At 42.7% G+C, this 22,783-nt stretch overlaps 1 protein-coding gene across 4 annotated transcripts in view; it reads right to left on the reverse strand.

Annotated features, from left to right (window-relative positions):
• Positions 1-296: 296 nt before the first annotated feature.
• The window catches only part of LOC126354409 (solute carrier family 22 member 7-like), a 237,948-nt gene continuing 215,461 nt past the window's right edge, over positions 297-22,783 (reverse strand). Inside the window, exons 8-9 of one of the 4 annotated variants that reach the window (XM_050004024.1) lie at positions 17,531-17,718; positions 297-803 (exon numbers count right to left, since the gene is read on the reverse strand). In XM_050004024.1, the coding sequence (XP_049859981.1) occupies positions 486-803; positions 17,531-17,718 (506 nt within the window). In that variant the 3' untranslated portion in view covers positions 297-485. The remainder of the gene's footprint in view (positions 804-17,530; positions 17,719-22,783) is intronic. The other 3 variants (XM_050004025.1, XM_050004027.1, XM_050004026.1) reach the window with 3 other exon arrangements.

A 22,783-nucleotide genomic window follows, 5' to 3' on the forward strand; every position in this document is an offset into this window, starting at 1 on the left:
CATATCATACATACCTGTCTATTAAAGTCATTAACAGCTTTCCGCTTTTATTATTTCAACTAGCAGTAGTTCTTTATGTTTAGGATGAGAACTGCTGAGATTTAATCTAATCTGAAAGAATGGGAATATGCAGCTTTTCGTGAATCTCCACAAATATTCTGTAACCTCAGCGGTGCAAAACTGTTAATGAAGCCTATATACTCAAGTTAATCTCTGGCAGCTGAAATTAACGATAAGAAATAATTAGGAGAATTTGCACCATTTCTAAGACAGTAATAATATCGATGTCAAAGATGTTAAATGAGAAATAACTTTATTAAAAAAGTAGTCAAATGAATTAACACTTCGCAGTTTCCTCTATAACGTCTCCAATGTTGCATAAGCCGAGCAATCGCCGGAAGGAAGGTTTATATTCCAAAAATATCTTTCTCAATAATACTAAACTAGAAACACGCTTGTATAATGGTGATGCTAAGATCTGTCGACTATCTTGCCGTAGCAGTACTATTCTTGTACCACTTCCAGTGGCAAGCGAAGCAGGCATCACTGTGAGAAGAAAAAACTCCCCTGAAAGGTCTGCCTGCAGTAGACCTTAAGGATTTCTGTTCTTCTGCAAGGAAAGAGGCCGCGGGCTTAGGCTTCCAGCTCCAGTAGGGCTGCTCCTTCCCAAAAACTGCAGCTTCCTGCAATGTCTCAGGTAACTTCTGCAGCGCTGATTCCGGTAAGAAAGACATGAGGAATGCAGCCAGGACATTGACTCCCGCAATGATGGCGAATGGCAGTCGCTGGTCCACTGATCCTCCCTACAAACAACAAACATTTTTGCATCAGGCAAAAAGCATACAGACAGGAAAGTCTGCACTGAACTCTAGACAAATATGATCCGAAAGATACGTTTTTCTTTTAAACTGAAATATTCTTCAGTGAAATACCAACACTAAGGATTTCATCAGTAATAACACGTTTCGCGTAAACCAAATGATAAACAGTTTGATCTAAATATGTATTCACTAAAGTCATTGGCGGTTGCGATAAAATCTGTTTGCATATAATTGCGTCGAATCAACCAGACTTTGAACATGTCCATAAAAAAAGCTTCTTCATGACACGTAGTTCGAATGTACTGATTACAGGAGAAATGACGCGAGTTTCAGGCTATCGACAGTATATTAACACATAAAGTCTAATGCTTGTGTTACGAGATGCAGCATGTGAATTATGGACAAAACTACAGACAGATGCTATACCTAGTATATAACAGGACAGGACAGTACAGAGACTCCTTTCTGCAATAGTCAATTTGGCAATCGACCAGCTTGTTCAACGCATGTAAAACAGTCACATGAACATTAGGCGAAGGTTCATGAGAGCAGAGGATCACTGCAGTGCCTAGATAACTGCGACTAAGAGGTTATTTCAATGACGATGAGGTCAGCATTAGTATTCCCGGAATTCCCTTCTACTTTTATATTTCCGAGAAATTCCTCCACCTCCGACCGCTCTCCTCACCCCTCTACCAACCCCAGGGTATCAGCATCATGTTTGTTTGATGATGTATTTACGAGTCGGTCGATCGCTGCTGAGCCCTGGAGCACTGACGTTCTTGCCAATGGTGTGAAAACTGAGGCCCTCATCCCTCAAGCAATTTTAGTGTTTGTAATACGATTGCTTCAGCTCCATCCAGCCTCCACTTTGTAGTGAAATGACCAGTATGAAACATTTCTGTAGCAGCGATCAGCTGGGAGGAAGAAGACTATTAGCAAGTATTTTTTTCATCCATCTCTAATTACTGTTATTAGTCTGTGTGTTTTGCATTACACTTAGGGCTTTGTTATTGCTGTTACAGATGAGGACATGCAAGTGTTCCTGCCAGAACCACCACAGCAGCAGCAGGAACGGCAGTGACTCTCCACGTAAGCCGGCCGGAGTAGCCGAGCGGTTCTAGGCGCTTCAGTCGGGAACCTCGCGGGCACTACGGTCGCAGGTTAGAATCCTGCCACGGGCATGGATGTGTGTGATGTCCTTAGGTGAGTTAGGTTTAAGTAGTTCTACGTTCTAGGGGACTGATGACCTCAGAAGTCAGAAGTCCCATAGTGCTCAGAACCATTTGAACCATTTTTTTCTCCACATAATGTCTATCAGAATGACTGTCATTCAACTATTCTGTAGCACATCTACAGCTGAAACTCAAGTATCAAATAATACTAGCATCATTATATTAAAGAGCTAGCCCTAAGTGGTCGATAGCATTGAGAGCCAGTGCTAGAGTTAAAATCTGAGGTGGCAGAAATGTACATTAAACAGTCAAGCTTGATGAATTTAAACATCTAAATCAACACCTCTATCTACATGATTACTGTACAATTCGCAATTAAATGCCTGGCAGAGGGTTGATCGAACCACATTTAAGCTACTTCTTTACTGGTCCACTCTTGAGCAGCATCGGAAGAAAATAACACTTAAATCCTTCCATGCGTGCTCTGATTTCTCTCATTTTGTTTTGATGATGATTGAAATTTCGTGAGAAGACCCTGCTGCAGCGAAGAACGCCTTTGTTTTAATGACTGACACACCAGTTGGTGTAAACGACCTATACAATGAATTACTGACTGTGGCAGGCAGACTGAAATTCTGGCGTCTATTTATTAGAACTGGATAATGTGATTTTGTTGACTATTTTCCTGAGCACAGTGCTAATATAAAACAAATAGAACAGGTGCATAAATATTTATAGTTATTCAGCACCGAAATATGCATCTAGAAGCCTTTTAAGCATAAAACCAATTGATTCTGAAGTTACTGAAGGACTGTCTATGAATGTGATTACATTTAACTATCTGAATGCAATTCAGGCCAAATTCAGAGCATATAGAAAACAATTATTCGGACAATACTACATAACATAATTTAAGACTGATTATGCCTTTCAGCGTTCAGTCTGGAGCATAGCCCCCCTTATAAAATTCCTCCATGATCGCCATTCAGTGCTAACATTGGTGCCTCTTCTGATGTTAAACCTATTACTTCAAAATCATTCTTAACCGAATCCAGGTACCTTCTCCTTTGTCTGCTCCAACTCCTCCTACCCTCTACTGCTGAACCCATGAGTCTCTTGGGTAACCTTGCTTGTCCCATCCGTGTAACATGACCCCACCATCTAAGCCTGTTCGCCATGACTGCTACATCTATAGAGATCATTCCCAGTTTTTCTTTGATTTCCTCATTGTGGACACCCTCCTGCCGTTGTTCCCATCTACTAGCACCTGCAATCATCCTAGCTACTTTCATATCCGTGACCTCAACCTTGTTGATAAGGTAACCTGAATCCACCCAGCTTTCGCTCCCATACAACAAAGTTGGTCGAAAGATTGAACGGTGTACAGATAACATAGTCTTGGTACTGACTTCCTTCTTGCGGAAGAGAGTAGATCGTAGCTGAGCGCTCACTGCATTAGCTTTGCTACACCTCGCTTCCAGTTCTTTCACTATATTGCCATCCTGTGAGAATATACATCCTAAGTACTTGAAACCGTCCACCTGTTCTAACTTTGTCCCTCCTATTTGGCACTTAATCCGTTTATATTTCTTTCCCACTGACATTACTTTCGTTTTGGAGATGCTAATCTTCATACCATAGTCCTTACATTTCTGATCTAGGTCTGAAATATTACTCTGCAACCTTCAATCGAATCTGCCATCACAACTAAGTCATCCGCATATGCAAGACTGCTTACTTTGTGTTCACATATCTTAATCTCACCCAGCCAGTCTATTGTTTTCAACATATGATCCATAAATAATATGAACAACAGTGGAGACAGGCTGCAGCCTTGTCTTACCCCTGAAACTACCCTGAACCATGAACTCAATTTGCCGTCAACTCTAACTGCTGACTGACTATCCATGTAAAGACCTTTAATTGCTTGCAAAAGTCTGCCTCCTATTCCATAATCTCGTAGAACAGACAATAACTTCCTCCTAGGAACCCGGTCATATGCCTTTTCTAGATCTATAAAGCATAGATACAATTCCCTGTTCCATTCATAACACTTCTCCATTATTTGCCGTAAGCTAAAGATCTGATCCTGACAACCTCTAAGAGGCCTAAACCCACACTGATTTTCATCCAATTAGTCCTCAACTAATACTCCCACTTTCCTTTCAACAATACCTGAGAAGATTTTACCCACAACGCTGATTAAAGAGATACCTCTATAGTTATTACAATCTTTTCTGTTTCCATGTTTAAAGATTGGTGTGATTACTGCTTTTGTCCAGTCTGATGGAACCTGTCCCGACTCCCAGGCCATTTCAATTATCCTATGTAGCCATTTAAAACCTGGCATTCCACTGTATTTGATGAGTTCCGACTTAATTCCATCCATTCCAGCTGCTTTATTGCACTGCAATCTACTGACCATTTTCTCCACTTCGTCAAATGTGATCCTATTTCCATCATCATTCCTATCCCATTCTACCTCGAAATCTGAAACATTACTGATCGTATTTTCACCTATATTGAGCAACTCTTCAAAATATTCCCTCCATCTGCTAAAGGCATCCACAGGATTCACCAGCTGTTTTCCTGACCTGTCCAAAATACTTGTCATTTCCTTCTTGCCTCCCTTTCGAAGACTGCTAATTACGCTCCAGAATGGTTTTCCAGCAGCTTGACCCAATATCGCCAACCTGTTTCCAAAGTCTTCCCAAGAATTCTTCCTGGATGCTGCAATTATCTGTTCGGCTTTGTTTCTTTCTCCAACATAACTTTCTCTATCTACCTGAGTTCTAGTATGTAGCCATTTTTGATACGCCTTCTTTTTCCTTTTACAGGCTGCCTTGACTGTGTCATTCAACCAAGCTGTTTGCTTCATCCTACTTTTACACACTACTGTTCCAAGACATTCTTTAGCCACTTCTAGTACTGTGTCCCTGTACCTTGTCCATTCCTTTTCCAATGACTGTAATTGACTACATTCAACTAACTGGTGGCTTTCTGAGATCGCTGTTATGTACTTGTGAGTGATTTCCTTATCCTGAAGTTTCTCCACTCTTATCCTCCTACATATGGAGCTGACCTCCTGCACTTTAGGCCTCACAATCCCAATTTCACTGCAGATTAAATAATGATCAGTGTCATCAAAGAATCCTCTGAACACACGTGTGTCCCTCACAGCCTTCCTGAATTCCTCATTTGTTATTAAATAGTCAATGACAGATCTGGTTCCCCTGATTTCCCAAGTATACCGGTGAATGTTCTTATGTTTAAAAAAGGAGTTTGTGATTACTAAGCCCATACTGGCACAGATATCCAAGAGTTATTTCCCGTTCCTGTTGGCCTCCATGTCCTCTCCAAATTTACCCATAACCTTTTCATACCCTTCTGTTCGATTTCCAATCCTGGCGTTAAAATCACCCATGAGCAGAACGCTGTCCTTGTCCTTTACTCTAACAACTATGTCACTGAGTTCCTCATAAAAACTATCAATCTTATCTGGATCTGTCCCTTCACAATGCGAATATACTGACACAATCCTAATTTTCTTGCTAGACACTGTCAAATCTATCCACAACAGTCGTTCGTTTACATACCTTATTTCAACTAAGATGGGTTCCATTTCTTTACTGGGGTAAAGCCCTACACCCCATTGTACTATTCCTGCTTTGACTCCTGACACGTAGATCTTGTATTCTCCCACTTCCTCTTCTTTCTCACCCCTTACCCGAATGTCACTAACAGCTAAAACATCCAGCCCCATCTTACTTGCAGCCTCTGCCCGCTCTACCTTCTTCCCAGAGTAGCCCCCATTCATATTTATAGCTCCCCATCTCATTACCATTTGTTTGCCAAGTCGTATCTTAGGAGCCCCTGGTTTGTCAGTTAGAGGTGGGTCTCTGTCACCTCCAAAGGTCTGAGGCATTTTGCTCTGATTGTTGCCAGCATCATATTTAAAGTACCAGGAAAGCAGGTTGCTAACGTTACTTACCCCGAGTCCCATTGGGTTTTACCCCTAACGGCTGAGGGACTAACCGGTGGATTTGGTAGTCTTTGCCGCATGAGCACAAAGGTGACCAAGACTCAGAATATGTCCGAGATGCCCAGCCTTATTCCAAAGTAGCTGGTATCCCGACTGTCGGGACCACATACTTGGCCACTCATATGTTGCCCATGGTTCATGAACAAGGACATGACTACAGGAACCCACACCATGAACCACACACACACACACACACACACACATATATATATATATATATATATATATATATATATATAATTGTTGCTAGGAGCGGGTGGAAACATGTAACTACAATATATATATATATATATATATATATATATATATATATATATGTGTGTGTGTGTGTGTGTGTGTGTGTGTGTGTGTGTGTGTGTGTGTAAATAAAAGATGTTACACGAGAATAAAACTGTAGTTACATGTTTCCACCCGCTCCTAGCAACAATAATTTTCATAGTGACAGGATAAGTGTCATTTATAAGTAATAACACTGATATAACAAATTAACTTATAGTTTATTAGCATTGAAAAGATATTTTTTCACACTTGTTCTATTTATAATAAAAAAGTTTGCAAAAACAAGATAACTTTTATGCAGAGGTACATCATGCTAGTAATACACCCATCGATTTTTTTTATATACAGTATTCACTCTGTATGAGGACTAGCAGCCACAGCTGAAAAATAAAGAAGCAGACAAACATGAACACACACACACCCACACACACACACACACACACATAGTGTGTCACCTCAACCACTCTCACGTGAATAGTGTTAGAATGGGATGGTTCTGAACTCATCTGTACGGATGAAGCATCATGGCACAACAGGCCGACTTTCAGCTGCAGCGCAATACTTATCTCATGGCGTCATGGTCGAAAGACTACTTGGCACGATATGTTGAGATTCATCATCATTGCCGCCCACCTTCATGTGACACCAGCAACTATACGGTATGCATTAAACCAAGGCACACAAACTTCGCAATCTGTGGGCTATTCACCTAGTCTGTCATCATCCCAATAATATTCTTATTCTGAGGTGCTATGCTATAGGGTTTATCAGTTGCAGAAATAGATGTGTTGAATCCCGCGGCACACTATCTAATAACTTCATATGGTCTGCAAAGTTAAATGCACTCTGCATCCATATAAATTAACTTCATGTCAACAAAGTACTGTTTTGCAAACTGATAATGGTACATGAGGAGTTTGGAGAGCTCCAGAATACATATACCAAATCAGATAGGCTGCACTGAAACCTTGGCCATCTCCAAAGTGACTAGTACAGCATTGCAGGCGATGACCCATATGAAATTTCGCTTGGTGATGTGATATCTTGCACTGTAATGCCCATCCCACCAGTAAACTAAATGAATTTCATAGTAATTTTTAACATTCTCCATGGTTTTGCTGAAGAAAGAAATTATTCATTACTGTATAGAATTCTTTCCAAAATCACATGTTTTGTTTTCAGTTTTAACATCAGTCTACTCGTTCAGCTAAGGATGCTGACTGAAGGAGATGCCACAAGTGCATCTAATGTATCTCATCATCAACTTGAGACATTGCTGGAGGTTTATTTAGTGTAGATTGTATCTCTGCTTGATCTCGAGTGTTGTCATCAACTAGGGGATGGAACCATTTCAAAGGCTCTGCCATTCCAGTCCCAGGGGTAGGTCACTGTGTGCATCTTACAAATGGCTGTGATATACCAGGTCTGCCTCCAGGGCATATCTGATACCAGCATCTGCAGCCACTCAGTTGGTATTTTTCTTTTCCAGTCTCGCTATTTTCTCTTTGGACAGCCATCAAAACCCTAAAAATGGCAGAGTTTGTTGCATGCCGTGACTTTAGAGATTATTGACACCCAAGTTAAAGATGTAATTCAAATTGTCAGATGGTCTGTACTCCTCCTCACTCATTCACAGGCTATTCACCTTGGGATACCCATGTACACACTGGCAAAAATACCTCAAATTTTGAATTTGGAAAAATCAACATCTCAACACTGGTCAAGAGTTTGATGTTGAAATGTATATTTTTAACGTTACATCCAACGTCAGCTCTGGCACAGTGTAAATGATGTCCAGATAAGCAATGTATATGCCCAGACACAATTCTAGCAAGTGCACATCAGTTTCTATGTACAATTCAGAAAATAAATTAGAGATGCGGAGCGCCTGCTAAAAATTCACTGAATGCCTGTGCTATACATCTGTTATGATAGTGCCTGTGAATTTGCTGGTGAATTTGGTTGTACTGGACGATGTGGTTTCCCTCCAGGTATGAATTAAAAAGCGCCTTCAGTCACAAATTTTCGTGTTTTATTCAGCACACGATGCATTTAGTACCCTGTGGGTCCATCTTCAGGTGTAATTCGTCTTAACACGCGCTTTGTTTTCTTTCTCGAATGAGATGAAATGTATATTCCAAATAATCCAAGAAAAGCGTTTCTAGCGTTTTAGTACCAGCAGAAAACCTTATGCTGGTGATGTTCAAGAATCTCAAGAGCGGGAGGTATAAATGGAGAAGGCCTGGACATGAGGAAAATTTCCAGCTTTATTACATAATGGTGTGGTTGAGATTCCGAAATCAGATACTCGATTGCAATGTGTATCAAAGTTCAGATACAGACTCAGCTCATAATTCAGTATTGATGAGCGAAAGACTGAAGTATAAGAGAGTCATCTGGATGCATCAATGTGGAAAGAAGAGAGATACTGAAGTATTCAATAATAAAGGTTACAGTTAGCTAAGGATGTGGATACTGCGACAAGGAGCAACACATTAGGCAATTCAGTTGATGGCGAGTAAACATCTCTAAGAAGACGAATCACAGATGCTGGACAGACAAAATGGCTCTGAGCACTACGGGACTTAACTTCTAAGGTCACAGTCCCCTAGAACTTAGAACTACTTAAACCTAACTAACCTAAACACATCACACACATCCAAGTCTGAGGCAGGATTCGAACCTGCGACCGTAGCGGTCGCGCGGTTACAGACTGTAGCGCCTAGAACCGCTCGGCCACCACGGCCGGCGCTGGACAGACAAACATAAGTACAAGAAGGTAACTGAAGACACCTTGAGTATCCGAGGAAATACTTCAATTGATCGACGAAAGGCAGGAGTACAAATCACTAAGGAATGGAATAAATCGGAAGTGCGGGGATACTACGAGTGAATGGCTGTAGCAAAAATCAAAAGATATCGAAAACGTAACGATCTTCGGAAGAACTGAATCGGCATATGTAGAAGTCAAAACAACTTTCGATGCAATGGAAAGTAAGGGCACCAACGTCAAGAGTGCCTTGCGAATTTTACTGCTAAACCCAGAGGAGAATAACTCACAAGCTGCAAGAATATAACGAGAAAATTCCCAACTAACTGACATTCACAAAAGAAATGTATGTTTACTTTCATATACTTAGTCACTATTATTATTATTATTATTATTATTATCATTATTATTATCATTATTATCGTTGATTGTTATAATTATTTTTATTGTTATAACTATCATTGTACTACTGTTATAATCTCAAATTTTTTTCGTTTGACATCAATACTGCATAATACGTTAAATGTTCTTAATGTTATTTAGTAACTGTAACTCGTTCAATCTGAGTATGCCTGGTTAGGTGTAAGAGAGGGCCTGAAGGCCCTAATCTTGCCAGGTAAAATAAATGCATAAATAAATAAATAAATAAATAAATAAATAAATAAAGCGGATAGGTGGAAAGAGTAAATTGCAGGCCCATTGCAGGGTAATTGATGACGTGATAGAAGAAGAATTTGGAACCTTATATGGAAGAGATAGGGAATTGTTGTTGTTGTGGTCTTCAGGCCAGAGACTGGTTTGATGCAGCTCTCCATGCCACTCTATCCTGTGCAAGCTTCTTCATCTCCCAGTACTTAGTGCAACTTACATCCTTCTGAATCTGCTTACTGTATTCATCTCTTGGTCTCCCTCTACGATTTTTACCCTCCACGCTGCCCTCCAATGCTAAATTTGTGATCCCTGATGCCTCAGAACATGTCCTACCAACCGATCCCTTCTTCTAGTCAAGTTGTGCCACAAACTTCTCTTCTCCCCAATCCTATTCAACACTTCCTCATTAGTTATGTGATCTACCCATCTAATCTTCAGCACTCTTCTGTAGCACCACATTTCGAAAGCTTCTATTCTCTTCTTGTCCAAACTATTTATCGTCCATGTTTCACTTCCATACATGGCTACACTCCGTACAAATACTTTCAGAAACGATTTCCTGACACTTAAATCTATACTCGATATTAACAAAATCCTCTTCTTCAGAAACGCTTTCTTGGCCATTGCCAGTCTACATTTTATATCCTCTCTACTTCGACCATCATCAGTTATGTTGCTCCCTAAATAGCAAAACTCCTTTACTACTTTAAGTGTCTCATTTCCTAATCTAATACCCCCAGCATCAGCCGACTTAATTCGACTACATTCCATTATCCTCGTTTTGCTTTTGTTGATGTTCATCTTATATCCTCCTTTCAAGACACTGTCCATTCCGTTCAACTGCTCTTCCAAGTCCTTTGCTGTCTCTGACAGAATTACAATGTCATCGGCGAACCTCAATGTTTTCATTTCTTCTCCATGGATTTTAATACCTACTCCGAACTTTTCCTTTGTTTCCTTCACTGCTTGCTCAATATACAGATTGAATAACATCGGTGAGAGGCTACAACCCTGTCTCACTCCCTTCCCAACCACTGCTTCCCTTATAACTGCCATTTGGTTTCTATACCAATTATAAATAGCCTTTCGCTCCCTATGTTTAACTCTGCCACCTTCAGAATTTGAAAGAGAGTATTCCAGTCAACATTGTAAAAAGCTTTCTCTAAGTCTACAAGTGCTAGAAACGTAGGTTTGCCTTTCCTTAATCTTTCTTTTAAGATAAGTCATAAGGTCAGTATTGCCTCTCGTGTTCCAATATTTCTACGGAATCTAAACTGATCTTCCCCTAGGTCGCCTTCTACTAGTTTTTTCATTCGTCTGTAAAGAATTCGCGTTAGTATTTTGCAGCTGTGACTTATTAAACTGATAGGGCATATAGTATTAGAATTAAAAAGACATTTGGAAGATTTCAGATCAAATGTGGCAAAAGGGATACATAACATTCCATCGGATTTCCTAAAATTATTAGGGAAGTGTCATGTAAGCGACTGTTGAAGTTGATGAGTGGAATACATGAGACTAGCAACGTACTTTCTGAATAACATCATCCACACAATTCCGGAGATAGCAAGGGCCGATAAGTGCGAGAACAATCGGACAATCGACTTAACTGCTCATGTAACCAAACTGCTGACAAGAATAATATACAAAAGAACGCAAAAGAAAATTGAGGGCATGTTAGATGACAATCAGTTTCGCTGTAGGAAAGTAAAGGTATCAGAGAAGCGGTTCTGTCGTTTTGTTAATAATGAAAGCGAGACCGAAGAAAAATAAAGACACACTGTTTGGATTTTTTCACTTCGTAAAAGCGTTAGACCATGTAACATGAGGAAATATATTCGAAATTTTGAGGAATATAGCAGTAAGCTATAGGGAAATACGTTTAATATATAATATTTAAAAGAACCAAGAAGAAATAATAGGACTGGATGACCTAGAACGAGGATCTCGGATTAAAATGTGTCTATGACCGGAATGCAGTCTTTTGCCCCTACTGTTCAATCTACACATCGAAGAAGCAATGACGGAAATAAAAGAGAGGTTCTAGGTTGAGATTAAAATTCAGAATGAAAGGATATCAATGATAAAACTCGCTGATCACACAGAAAATCTCTGTGAAAGTGGAGAAGGATCTTTTGAATGGAATGAACTGTCTAATACGTACAGAATGTGGATTTAAAATGTAGTGGAAAAAGACGAAAATTATGAGAATCAGCAGAAAAGAGAGCAGCGGGAAGCTCAACATCAATGTTGCTAGATGAAATTAACGTATTCTGCAATCTTGCAAGCAAAATAACCCATTATGGACTAAGCAATGAGGACATAAAAGCCACACTTTCAAGGCAAAGAAGGCATTTCTGGCCAAAAGAAGTCTACTAGACTCAAACACAGGCCTTATTTTGAGAACGATATTTCTGAGAATGTATGTTTGGAGCACAGCATTTCATAGTAGTGAATCACGGACAGTGGACAAAACAAGACAGAAGAAAATCGAAGCGAATGAGATGTGGTGCTACGGAAGAATGTTGAAAATTATATGGTCTGATAAGACGAGAAATGAGAATGTTCTCCACAGAATCATCGATGAAAGGAATATAGGGAAAACACTGAGAAGAAGAAGGGACGGGATGATAGGACATCTGTAAAGACATTAGGGAATAACCTCCATGGTACAAGATGGCACTGCAGAGAGTAAAATCTGTAGGGAAGACAGAGATTGGAGTGCATCTAGCAAATAACTGAGGACGTAGAGTGCAAGTGCTACTCTGAGATGGAAAAGTCTGCGCAGGAGGGTAATTCATGGCAGGCAGCATGAAACCAGCCAGAAGACTGATAACTCAAAAAATATCGACTGAATCGACTGAATTCTTTTTCATCCCTAGTTATTTTGTTTGTGACAGTAGCGTATTGTCTATTGAAGTGAGTATTCGCATTTTATCTGATAAGAAGCTTGTGAGTATCTAATGAATGTCACGAATAGTTGCGACACTGTAGCAGTAAGATTTTCCAGCGATCCAAGAATATATTTATATATGTTTATATGTTTTATTCACGTCACTGATGACAATATTTCGCTTAAATGAAGTAAATAACTTCGGTTGGTATTAAGCATCTACAGACCTGAGTACACAGTTTGTTAATTGTATCGACTAGGTTGTTATAATGTATTATATAAAAATGATAAGGTCATAAAAATGAGCCAAGTAAATTTCGTCGTTTACATTTAAAACTGCATTATGCTCGCTCTATGAAGAAACAAATTATGAGTCCAGTGTATTTCTTCATAGACTGAGCTTGTACATTTTAGCTATACACATAGTACTTACTATTTTAAATGTATACTACGAAGCTTACTTAGCTCATCCACTAAATTTTGAGAGCACAGCCGCATAAATTTTATTTTCTCTTTTTCTAACATTTCAGCCGTATATTATCCGTCCATCTTCAGAGTGAACCAACGGAAGCTGCGGTACGCTCCAGTATTTGTTCCTTCGCTTGTTGTTGTTGTGGTCGTCAGTCCACAGACTGGTTTGATGCAGCTCTCCATGCCACTCTATCCTGTGCAAGCTTCTTCATCTCCCAGTACCTACTGCAACCTACATCCTTCTGAATCTGCTTAGTGTATTCATCTCTTGGTCTCCCTCTACGATTTTTACCCTCCACGCTGCCCTCCAACACTAAACTGGTTATCGCTCGATGCCTCAGATCATGTCCTACCAACCGATCCCTTCTTCTACTTAAGTTGTGCCACAAATTTCTCTTATCCTCAATTCTATTCAATACATCCTCATTAGTTATGTGATCTAGCAATATCATCTTCAGCATTGTTCTGTAGCACCACATTTAGAAAGCTTCTCTTCTTGTCTAAGTTATTTATCGTCCACGTTTCACTTCCATACATGGCTACACTCCGTACAAATACTTTCAGAAACGACTTCCTGACACTTAAATCTATACACGATGTTAACAAATTTCTCTCCTTCTGAAACGCTTTCCTTGCCATTGCCAGTCTACATTTTATATCCTCTCTACTTCGACCAACATCAGTTAGTTTGCTCCCCAAATAGAAAAAGTCATTTACTATTTTAAATGTCTCATTTCCTAATCTAATTTTCTCAGCATCACCCGAATAAATTCGACTACATTCCATTATCCTCGTTTTGCTTTTGTTGATGTTCATCTTATATCCTGCTTTAAAGACACTGTCCATTCCGTTCTACTGCTCTTCCAGGTCCTTTGGTGTCTCTGACAGAATTACAATTTAATCACCGAACCTTCGCTTAAAACCACATAAAACACAACTGCAAGAGACGTTGAACGTTGATCTCCCGCAAACAATATGCATAAATAGAACCTGTGGCTATGCGGTCGATCCATGTCGGGATATCTATGTGTCATTGTTAGCTGCATTCTAATCACGTCACTGAGTTTTTATTGAAGAAAGTGCCACATTACGTGATTTGTCTAGATTGAAATCGTAGAAATCGTCATCTTTGTTAGTTAAATTTTTCATCAGACCAATTTAAACTGCTTCTCTCACAAAAAAAAAAAAAAAAAAAAAAAATTGGCATAGCAGCAGTGCTCTGCCGCAGCCGATTTACTGGACTGTAAGAGTCCAGGTGTGCCTACAGTGTTCCACGTACCTTTCCTGGATCGGACGAGATACGAAGCTTCATTATAGAAACGCAAATTAAGAGATTTATTGTGACAAAACAGTACAGGCAAGTGATAGTAGTAATGTACCACCACATTATAAACTATTTACTGGGTGGGACAAATGAAAGTTGGCCGGACGAATGGATACGATTAGACGTGAATGTGTGCAATATAACCAAAACCCGTGACTCGCACACCAGGTGTGCGCCCGCCACTATTCCACAACCGTTCAGAGCATAGAGCGGGCTGCGTCAGTGTGAGTGGATCAGTGCAAAGGAGATGATGGTGCTCACAGTGGAGCAGCGGGTGTTCACTGTGGGAAGTTACGTGACAAGAACGTGGAGGAAACGGTATGGTCAGTCGTTTGTTGAGAAGGTTCATGGTGTTGAAGTGCCAAGAAAGAGTGCCATACAAGTCGTAGTTCGAAAATGGCATCAAGAATAGTCTGTTTTGGACAAGTCAAACACCATTCCGAAACGTGTCCAGACACCACAAGAAGTGACTGCAGTTCACAAAAAATTCATCGGAGTTGTACCAAATCAAGCCGACGCCTGTCGCAGGAGTCTGGCATATTACGCCGATCATGCTTATGAATACTTCCCGTGGACTTCACATGCTTCCCCACCGACTGTTTGTTGCTCATGCCTTAAGGCCAGAAGATGCTCCTCAGCGCCTCCAGTTTTGTGAGCGGCTGTTCGCTGAGATAACAATGAATGGCTTGGACATTCACTCCTGGAAATTGAAATAAGAACACCGTGAATTCATTGTCCCAGGAAGGGGAAACTTTATTGACACATTCATGGGATCAGATACATCACATGATCACACTGACAGAACCACAGGCACATAGTCACAGGCAACAGAGCATGCACAATGTCGGCACTAGTACAGTGTATATCCACCTTTCGCAGCAACGCAGGCTGCTATTCTCCCATGGAGACGATCGTAGAGATGCTGGATATAGTCCTGTGGAACGGCTTGCCATGCCATTTCCACCTGACGCCTCAGTTGGACCAGCGTTCGTGCTGGACTTGCAGACCACGTGAGACGACGCTTCATCCAGTCCCAAACATGCTCAATGGGGGACAGATCCGGAGATCTTGCTGGCCAGGGTAGTTGACTTACACCTTCTAGAGCACGTTGGGTGGCACGGGATACATGCGGACGTGCATTGTCCTGTTGGAACAGCAAGTTCCCTTGCCGGTCTAGGAATGGTAGAACGATGGGTTCGATGACGGTTTGGATGTACCGTGCACTATTCAGTGTCCCCTCGACGATCACCAGAGGTGTACGGCCAGTGTAGGAGATCGCTCCCCACACCATGATGCCGGGTGTTGGCCCTGTGTGCCTCGGTCGTATGCAGTCCTGATTGTGGCGCTCACCTGCAAGGCGCCAAACACGCATACGACCATCATTGGCACCAAGGCAGAAGCGACTCTCGTCGCTGATGCCGACACGTCTCCATTCGTCCCTCCATTCACGCCTGTCGCGACACCACTGGAGGCGGGCTGCACGATGTTGGGGCGTGAGCGGAAGACGGCCTAACGGTGTGTGGGACCGTAGCCCAGCTTCATGGAGACGATTGCGAATGGACCTCGCCGATACCCCAGGAGCAACAGTGTCCCTAATTTGCTGGGAAGTGGCGGTGCGGTCCCCTACGGCACTCGGCACTGCGTAGGATCCTACGGTCTTGGCGTGCATCCGTGCGACTATGCGGTCCGGTCCCAGGTCGACGGGCACGTGCACCTTCCGCCGACCACTGGCGACAACATCGATGTACTGTGGAGACCTCACGCCCCACGTGTTGAGCAATTCGGCGGTACGTCCACCCGGCCTCCCGCATGCCCACTATACGCCCTCGCTCAAAGTCCGTCAACTGCACATACGGTTCACGTCCACGCTATCGCGGCATGCTACCAGTGTTAAAGACTGCGATGGAGCTCCGTATGCCACGGCAAACTGGCTGACACTGACGGCGGCGGTGCACAAATGCTGCGCAGCTAGCGCCATTCGACGGCCAACACCGCGGTTCCTGGTGTGTCCGCTGTGCCGTGCGTGTGATCATTGCTTGTGCAGCCCTCTCGCAGTGTCCGGAGCAAGTATGGTGGGTCTGACACACCGGTGTCAATGTGTTCTTTTTTCCATTTCCAGGAGTGTAGATCTGTTCTTTATGTCTGATGAAGCCTGGGTTCACCTGAGTGGTTATGTCGACTCACAAAACCATACGTTCTGGGAAGAGGAGAATCCACGTAACTTCCACGAAACATCGTTGCATTATCAGAAAGTTGTGGCTTAGTGTACAGTGTCCGCTCGCTGCGTTATTGTTCCCATCTTCTTCATCAGTCGCTGACTTCGGTGCGTTACTTTGCCAACATTTTGAAACAATTGGTGGCAGCATTAATGGAGGAGGAAAAGACGTACTGCTACTTCCGACAGGATGGAGCAATTGTCCATACAGCCGGCCGAACCTAATAGCACACTTACACTATTTTCACGCCAGACAGAGTTTTATCAGAGGTCAGTCTGGTCGCGGCCATAGTTGGCCACCAGGTCTCCTGATCTGTCAGAGTGCGGCTACTTTGTGTGGGGAGCCCTCGAGTCTAAGGTGTATCTCAACAGTCTTCATAGTCTTCAAGAACTGCAGCAGAACATTTCAGATGCGACTGCAGAAATTCCAGCAGTCCAGCTTCGATCCGCCTTTAGCAACTTGTTGAATACGGCCCAGAAGTACCAAGGGATGAGAGGAGATCACTTTCAGCATATGTTATAGGCAGGTTAGTACCGTATTTCCTTTGCTGTGTCTCTTTTTACCCTGGAACTCTGTTCTCTGGGCCTCTTTTATTTGCCCCACGCTGTATTAATTACATTTTTAATATTGCATTAGCCCAACGACGCTGTATTTACTTTACTCCTCAGTAAGAATAAACAGTAAGTGTTATATTCTTTGCACAACATCCATGTTTCCTCAGCCTAGAGATTTTAGGTTTGCACCGTTTGTCACATTAGAGAATACTTCACGACAAATGTAAGAAGATGAAGAAAATGATAACTGTCTATTTTGTCACCTCCTCCCTAAATCTGCAGTGCAATCTGCAACAGAAAACCAAAGTTAAGCGCTTGCCATTGATCTACTTACCGTAAATATGACGTAAGGCATCAGCGAAATCACGAGGCCGATGGCAGCCATCTCGAGGCTGGTTGTGATCTGGCGCACACACGTCGGGTGCACTTCTAAGCTCTGCAGGTTCGCTGTCGCACCTCCGGCTGTTGCGACGAACTGTAGTACGGCGAGCGCCGCCATGATCGCGACCCCTGGAGCACGAACTGTAAAGGCACAGCACACGGAACTGGTCACAGCGGGAAAGTTAAATCCGTTTCTAACACCATAAAATAACTACTAGGAACAATCCGTGCGTCTAATTTTACTACTAGTCTTTATCTTCCTTCCGTTGAAATTTACGCCGTGTAGGCCAATTTCCGCTGTAAGCAATTTCTGTCAATTTATTTTTTTAACTATACTGCCGGATGTCTCCCCTGACTCCACAGTCGACAGTTACCTAAGAGTGAGAAGTCGAGTGCACCACTTCTCTGTGAATTATATAAACTCCGTTGTGTGTGTGTGATCGTTTTTTAACTGCTTGTTTGCGGCTGGTCCCGGCGGAGGTTCGAGTCCTCCCTTGGGCATGGGTGTGTGTGTTTGTCCTTAGGAAAATTTAGGTTAAGTAGTGTGTTAGCTTACAGACTGATAGTCTTAGCAGTTAAGTCCCATAAGATTTCACACACATTTGAACATTTGATTTTTTTTAACTGCTTGAAACTTCCTGGCAGATTAAAACTGTGTGCCCGACCGAGACTCGAACTCGGGACCTTCGCCTTTCGCGGGCAAGTGCTCTACCATCTGAGCTACCGAAGCACGACTCACGCCCGGTACTCACAGCTTTACTTCTGCCAGTACCTCGTCTCTTACCTTCCAAACTTTACAGAAGATCTTCTGCGAACCTGCTTGTTTGTCGCATTGACTGAGACGTCAAATGGCAACCATTACGGCATTTCTCCAAACAAGAGTGGGAAACCTGCTAAGAAGCGTACTGAAGGTAGCTGGTGCTAAGCCATGCTCGTCAATCCACTGCGCAGATTCGATTTGTGTCGGTTCACCGTCCTTTCTCGCAAGCTAGCATGCTGTTAGCTGCTATACGAGTAGGTCGTCCGATATTGGTTGTATATTCTTTAGAAAGATGAAGCGTCATCAAAAAATGAAAATAAGAGATATTTTATGACAAAGAAGTACAAGGAAACGAAATAGCCTCAAGATAAGTTATGTAAAGATTCGCAGCTAGACCGAGCTGCTGCTTCTGAGAAGCTAGTAATATACTATCAGGGGCGTTCAGTAAGTAATGCAACACATTTTTTTCTCCGTCAGTTTCGGTAGAAAAAATGCAGAGTATATCGTGGGACATCGTGGAATATCCCCGCTTCAGCGCCTATAGGCTAGTTTCTGCCTTCAAAATTCCAAGCACAGATTTTCTTATGGCGGAAAATCAGAATGTCGCGGATATTTATAGGCGCTTGCAGAATGTCTACGGAGACCTGACAGTGAACAAAAACACGTCGCATGAAACGTCGGGCGAGGCGTGTGAATCATCGCAACAAGGTATCACAATCCTGTCTGATCTCCTGTTTCTCGGCCGGCCGTACACAGCGATGGCTCCTGCAATTTGGGAATACTCTCATTCAAGGTTACCGACAAATCACAACGAAACACCATGTTGCACCACTGGACGTCTCTGCTGGTAGTGCTGGCACACTCCTCCACTCAAAGGCGCGGTACGAAAAGGTGTGTGCCTGCTGGTTTCCTCGCCGCCTAACGGAAGTCCACAAAAAGCGACGAAAGACCATCTGTGCAAGTAGCCTGTGCATCTGAAACGCAGTTGTTCTTACCGACAGCCTCCATTTCACTTCTCCGACTTTATTTTCAGCTATTTTTAAGCAGTTATTTATCAAGCATTATATAGACGCGCAGTAAGAGCGAATTTTAATAAGAGGCTGACATGGGTTGGTGAACATAAGCAGCATATCTGCGTGAGTTAGTTTTATGGCAGAAAATAATTCCTGTCCCAATCGAGACTGGTCGTGAGCCACAAAAGGCAGAGTGAAGATGGCTTTTCGAAAAACCAGTCGTGCCGCAGTGCAGGCCATACAACAAGCTTGTCTCTCACACACCAGACTGGCGCCGCATCTCTCAGTTTCTTTTTATGTGAGCCAGTGCAGGACGTTGCCCTGGGAAAAAATTATGTGAGTGATATCACACATTCATACCAGCAAGATGAGTATTCCACTGAAAACGGTGATACTCAATTTCATTGGCGGAGTGGTTGATGACGTCAAAAGTAATGATAGAGCTGCCTTGTTTTTGCTGGAAGAGCTCCGATTGTCTGAATCTCTGATGCATAGATGGTGGAGGGAGTGTATGAGTTGGTGTAAGATAATTCAGTTGTTGCTGAAAAAACATGGAGTATGATTTGATGAAGAACTTTTCCACGTGATCCTGACAGACTCGCGCTGCCGAGTAAAGGTTTTTGGTAGCAGATGTGAGATGGGTACAGAGCGCCGAGATCTGCAGATAGAGACCTGGGCGCAGCGCACGAATCAGGACAGAGACACATAGTGTGGCGGGCGAGGGAAGCTGCCGGCACTGTGCAACGAATAAATAGCAGGTGTTTAACACAGCACCATTACTTCAAAAAAAAAAAAAAAAAAAAAAAAAAAAAAAAAAAAAAAAAAAAAAAAAATGTCGTAACTTCCTGTGGAACCATACGGCTGAGGCCATCGGTCCCTAGGCTTACACACTACTTAATTTAACTTAAACTAAGTTACGCTAAGGACAACACACACACCCATGCGCGAGGGAGGAGTCGAACCTCTGAGGCGGAGGAGCCGCGCGAACCATGGCTCAAAATGGTTCAAATGTCTCTGAGCACTATGGGACTTAACATGTATGGTCATCAGTCCCCTGGAACTTAGAACTACTTAAACCTAAATAACCTAAGGACATCACACAACACCCAGCCAATCACGAGGCAGAGAAAATCCCTGACCCCGCCGGGAATCGAACCCGGGAACCCGGGGATGGGAAGCGAGAACGCTACCGCACGACCACGAGATGCGCGCGCGAACCATGACAAGACGCCCTAGACCGCCCATTTCATCCAGACGGCTTTGTCTTTTGGTTAGAATATTTGTAGCTTTGAAGTAAGGAAAAGTAGAATGCTAGTTCACTGTCTGTGGAGAGCTCACTTACATCAGTTTTGAGTTGGGCAGACAATTACTGCTGGGCCATTTTGTCGGTTTACAATAAAAGACGACTTCTGAATGCTGTTTATAGCCAGACCGTAAACAGCAATCCTGTCAATGGGAAGTAAGAGGATTCATTCCCATTGCTATCATACAATTTGTCAAAGATTATTTGTGATGGTTGTTACGTGCAGAGTTTATCTTCACCCACTGTACTTTTGATTACTTCTCTGTGTTGCCCATTGTGATTGTTGGCGGTAACAAGTATTTTCATTATCCGGTAGCATTTCAGTGGTCTGAAACCTTTGAATCATTATTTTGGATGGGTTTGTCATTCTCCGCCTTGATTATCACTACCGGTGCGAGTGCACGTCTTGTTGCTGGAAGGGGCCGTCTGTGGTTAGTATTTTTCTTGTGTGTATATCTCAGTAGGTTTCTGACGGGTGTTTCTCTGTGAGAAAGATAAAATCTTTGGCAGGAAGTTGTAATAGGTACTCACAGACGCAGTGTATATAAAAGAAAGGGTACTGAAATTGAGCCGTCTAGTCCACTTCATCTTCCCACCAGGGGTTTGAGTAGCTAGCAGAGGACATCTTCCACGTTAGAAGGCACTCGTGACAATTTTTTGTCACACATCATCATATCTGAGGAAGCCTGGTGTCATCAGTTCGAAACAGAGATAAAATGGCAATCCGTGGAATAGAGACCTAACAATTCTCCACCAAACAAAATGTTCAAAGCCGCACCCTCAGTCACTGAAGTCATGGCGACGGTGTTCTCGTGACGCAGAAGGGGTTTATCTGTTTGATGTCTTCCCTCATTACATTAGAGAAACGACTTCAGCGTGTTCGTCGCACAAAAATGCATACGAACTTCTCCTTCACCATGACAGTGCAAGGCCTCACACAAGTCTGCGCAGTCGAGAGCCCCTCACAAAAATTGGTTTGACTGTTCTTCCTCATCTGTCCTACAGCCCGAATCTCGTAACTTCCAACTTCCATCTGTTTGGCCAAATGAAGGATGCACTCCGTGGGAAGGAGTGCTTGAATGATGAGGTGGTTAATCTTGGAGCAAGACGTTGCCTCTTACGTCGACTAGTAGAGTGACGCCATGCGGCCATGCCGACTCTCCGAGTGAGGTGGCGTAAGGCTGTCGCAGTGAAGGTAGGTCATGTTGAAAAATAGCCAAAAGTGTGGGCAATAAAATGGTGTATTGAAATTGTGAATGAAACCAAACTGCTTTCAGAAAAGTATGTATTGCATTACTTAGTGAACGCCCCTCGTATAACCAGCTCAGAAGAAAAGCGAGTTATTGGTTTAAGTATGGAAAAGCTCGCCTTAAGGTCGTCACGGGAATTAGTGGGTATACAAACATAAGAAAATGGTAATTCAAAATCCAAAAATGGAGAAAAATACATTTTCTAAGTAGCAGTGGTAGTTGGTCAGCGTCGGTTGTTGATCGACAGAACACCATTTCATTTCCAACGCAGAAGGTAAGGTACTCACTAAAAACTATTAAATAAAGATCAGTTCTGTGACAGAGAAGTATACAAATTCTTAGGATTCTTACTGAATATTTTCGTTCCACTTTAGGTGCTTAATGTAAGAATTTTGTATCCCTTCGACATAGGATAGGCAACGGCTTTGCCGCAGTGGATACACCGGTTCCCGTGAGATCACCGAAGTTAAGCGCTGTCGGGCGTGGCCTGCCCTTGGATGGGTTACCATCCAGCCGCCATGCGCTGTTGCCATTTTTCGGGGTGCACTCAGCCTCGTGATGCCAATTGAGGAGCTACTCGATCGAATAGTAGCGGATCCGGTCAAAGAAAACCATCACAACGACCGGGGAGAGGGGTGTGCTGACGACACGCCCCTCCTATCCGCATCCTCACTCAGGATGACACGGTGGTCGGATGGTCCAGATGAGCCACTTGTGGCCTGAAAACGGAGTGAATTCGACATAGGATGAACTACAGAGAGGTTTGACATTTTCGTCCTGTAGAATCCATATCACTCGACGCAGTCACAACCGCAATGGAGGACGAGGAATAGTTAAATCAGCACTGAGCCGTCCCATTGATGTGAGATACATTCCTTGG

This window comes from Schistocerca gregaria, chromosome 3 (assembly GCF_023897955.1).
Source record: "Schistocerca gregaria isolate iqSchGreg1 chromosome 3, iqSchGreg1.2, whole genome shotgun sequence".
Lineage (NCBI taxonomy): Eukaryota > Metazoa > Arthropoda > Insecta > Orthoptera > Acrididae > Schistocerca > Schistocerca gregaria.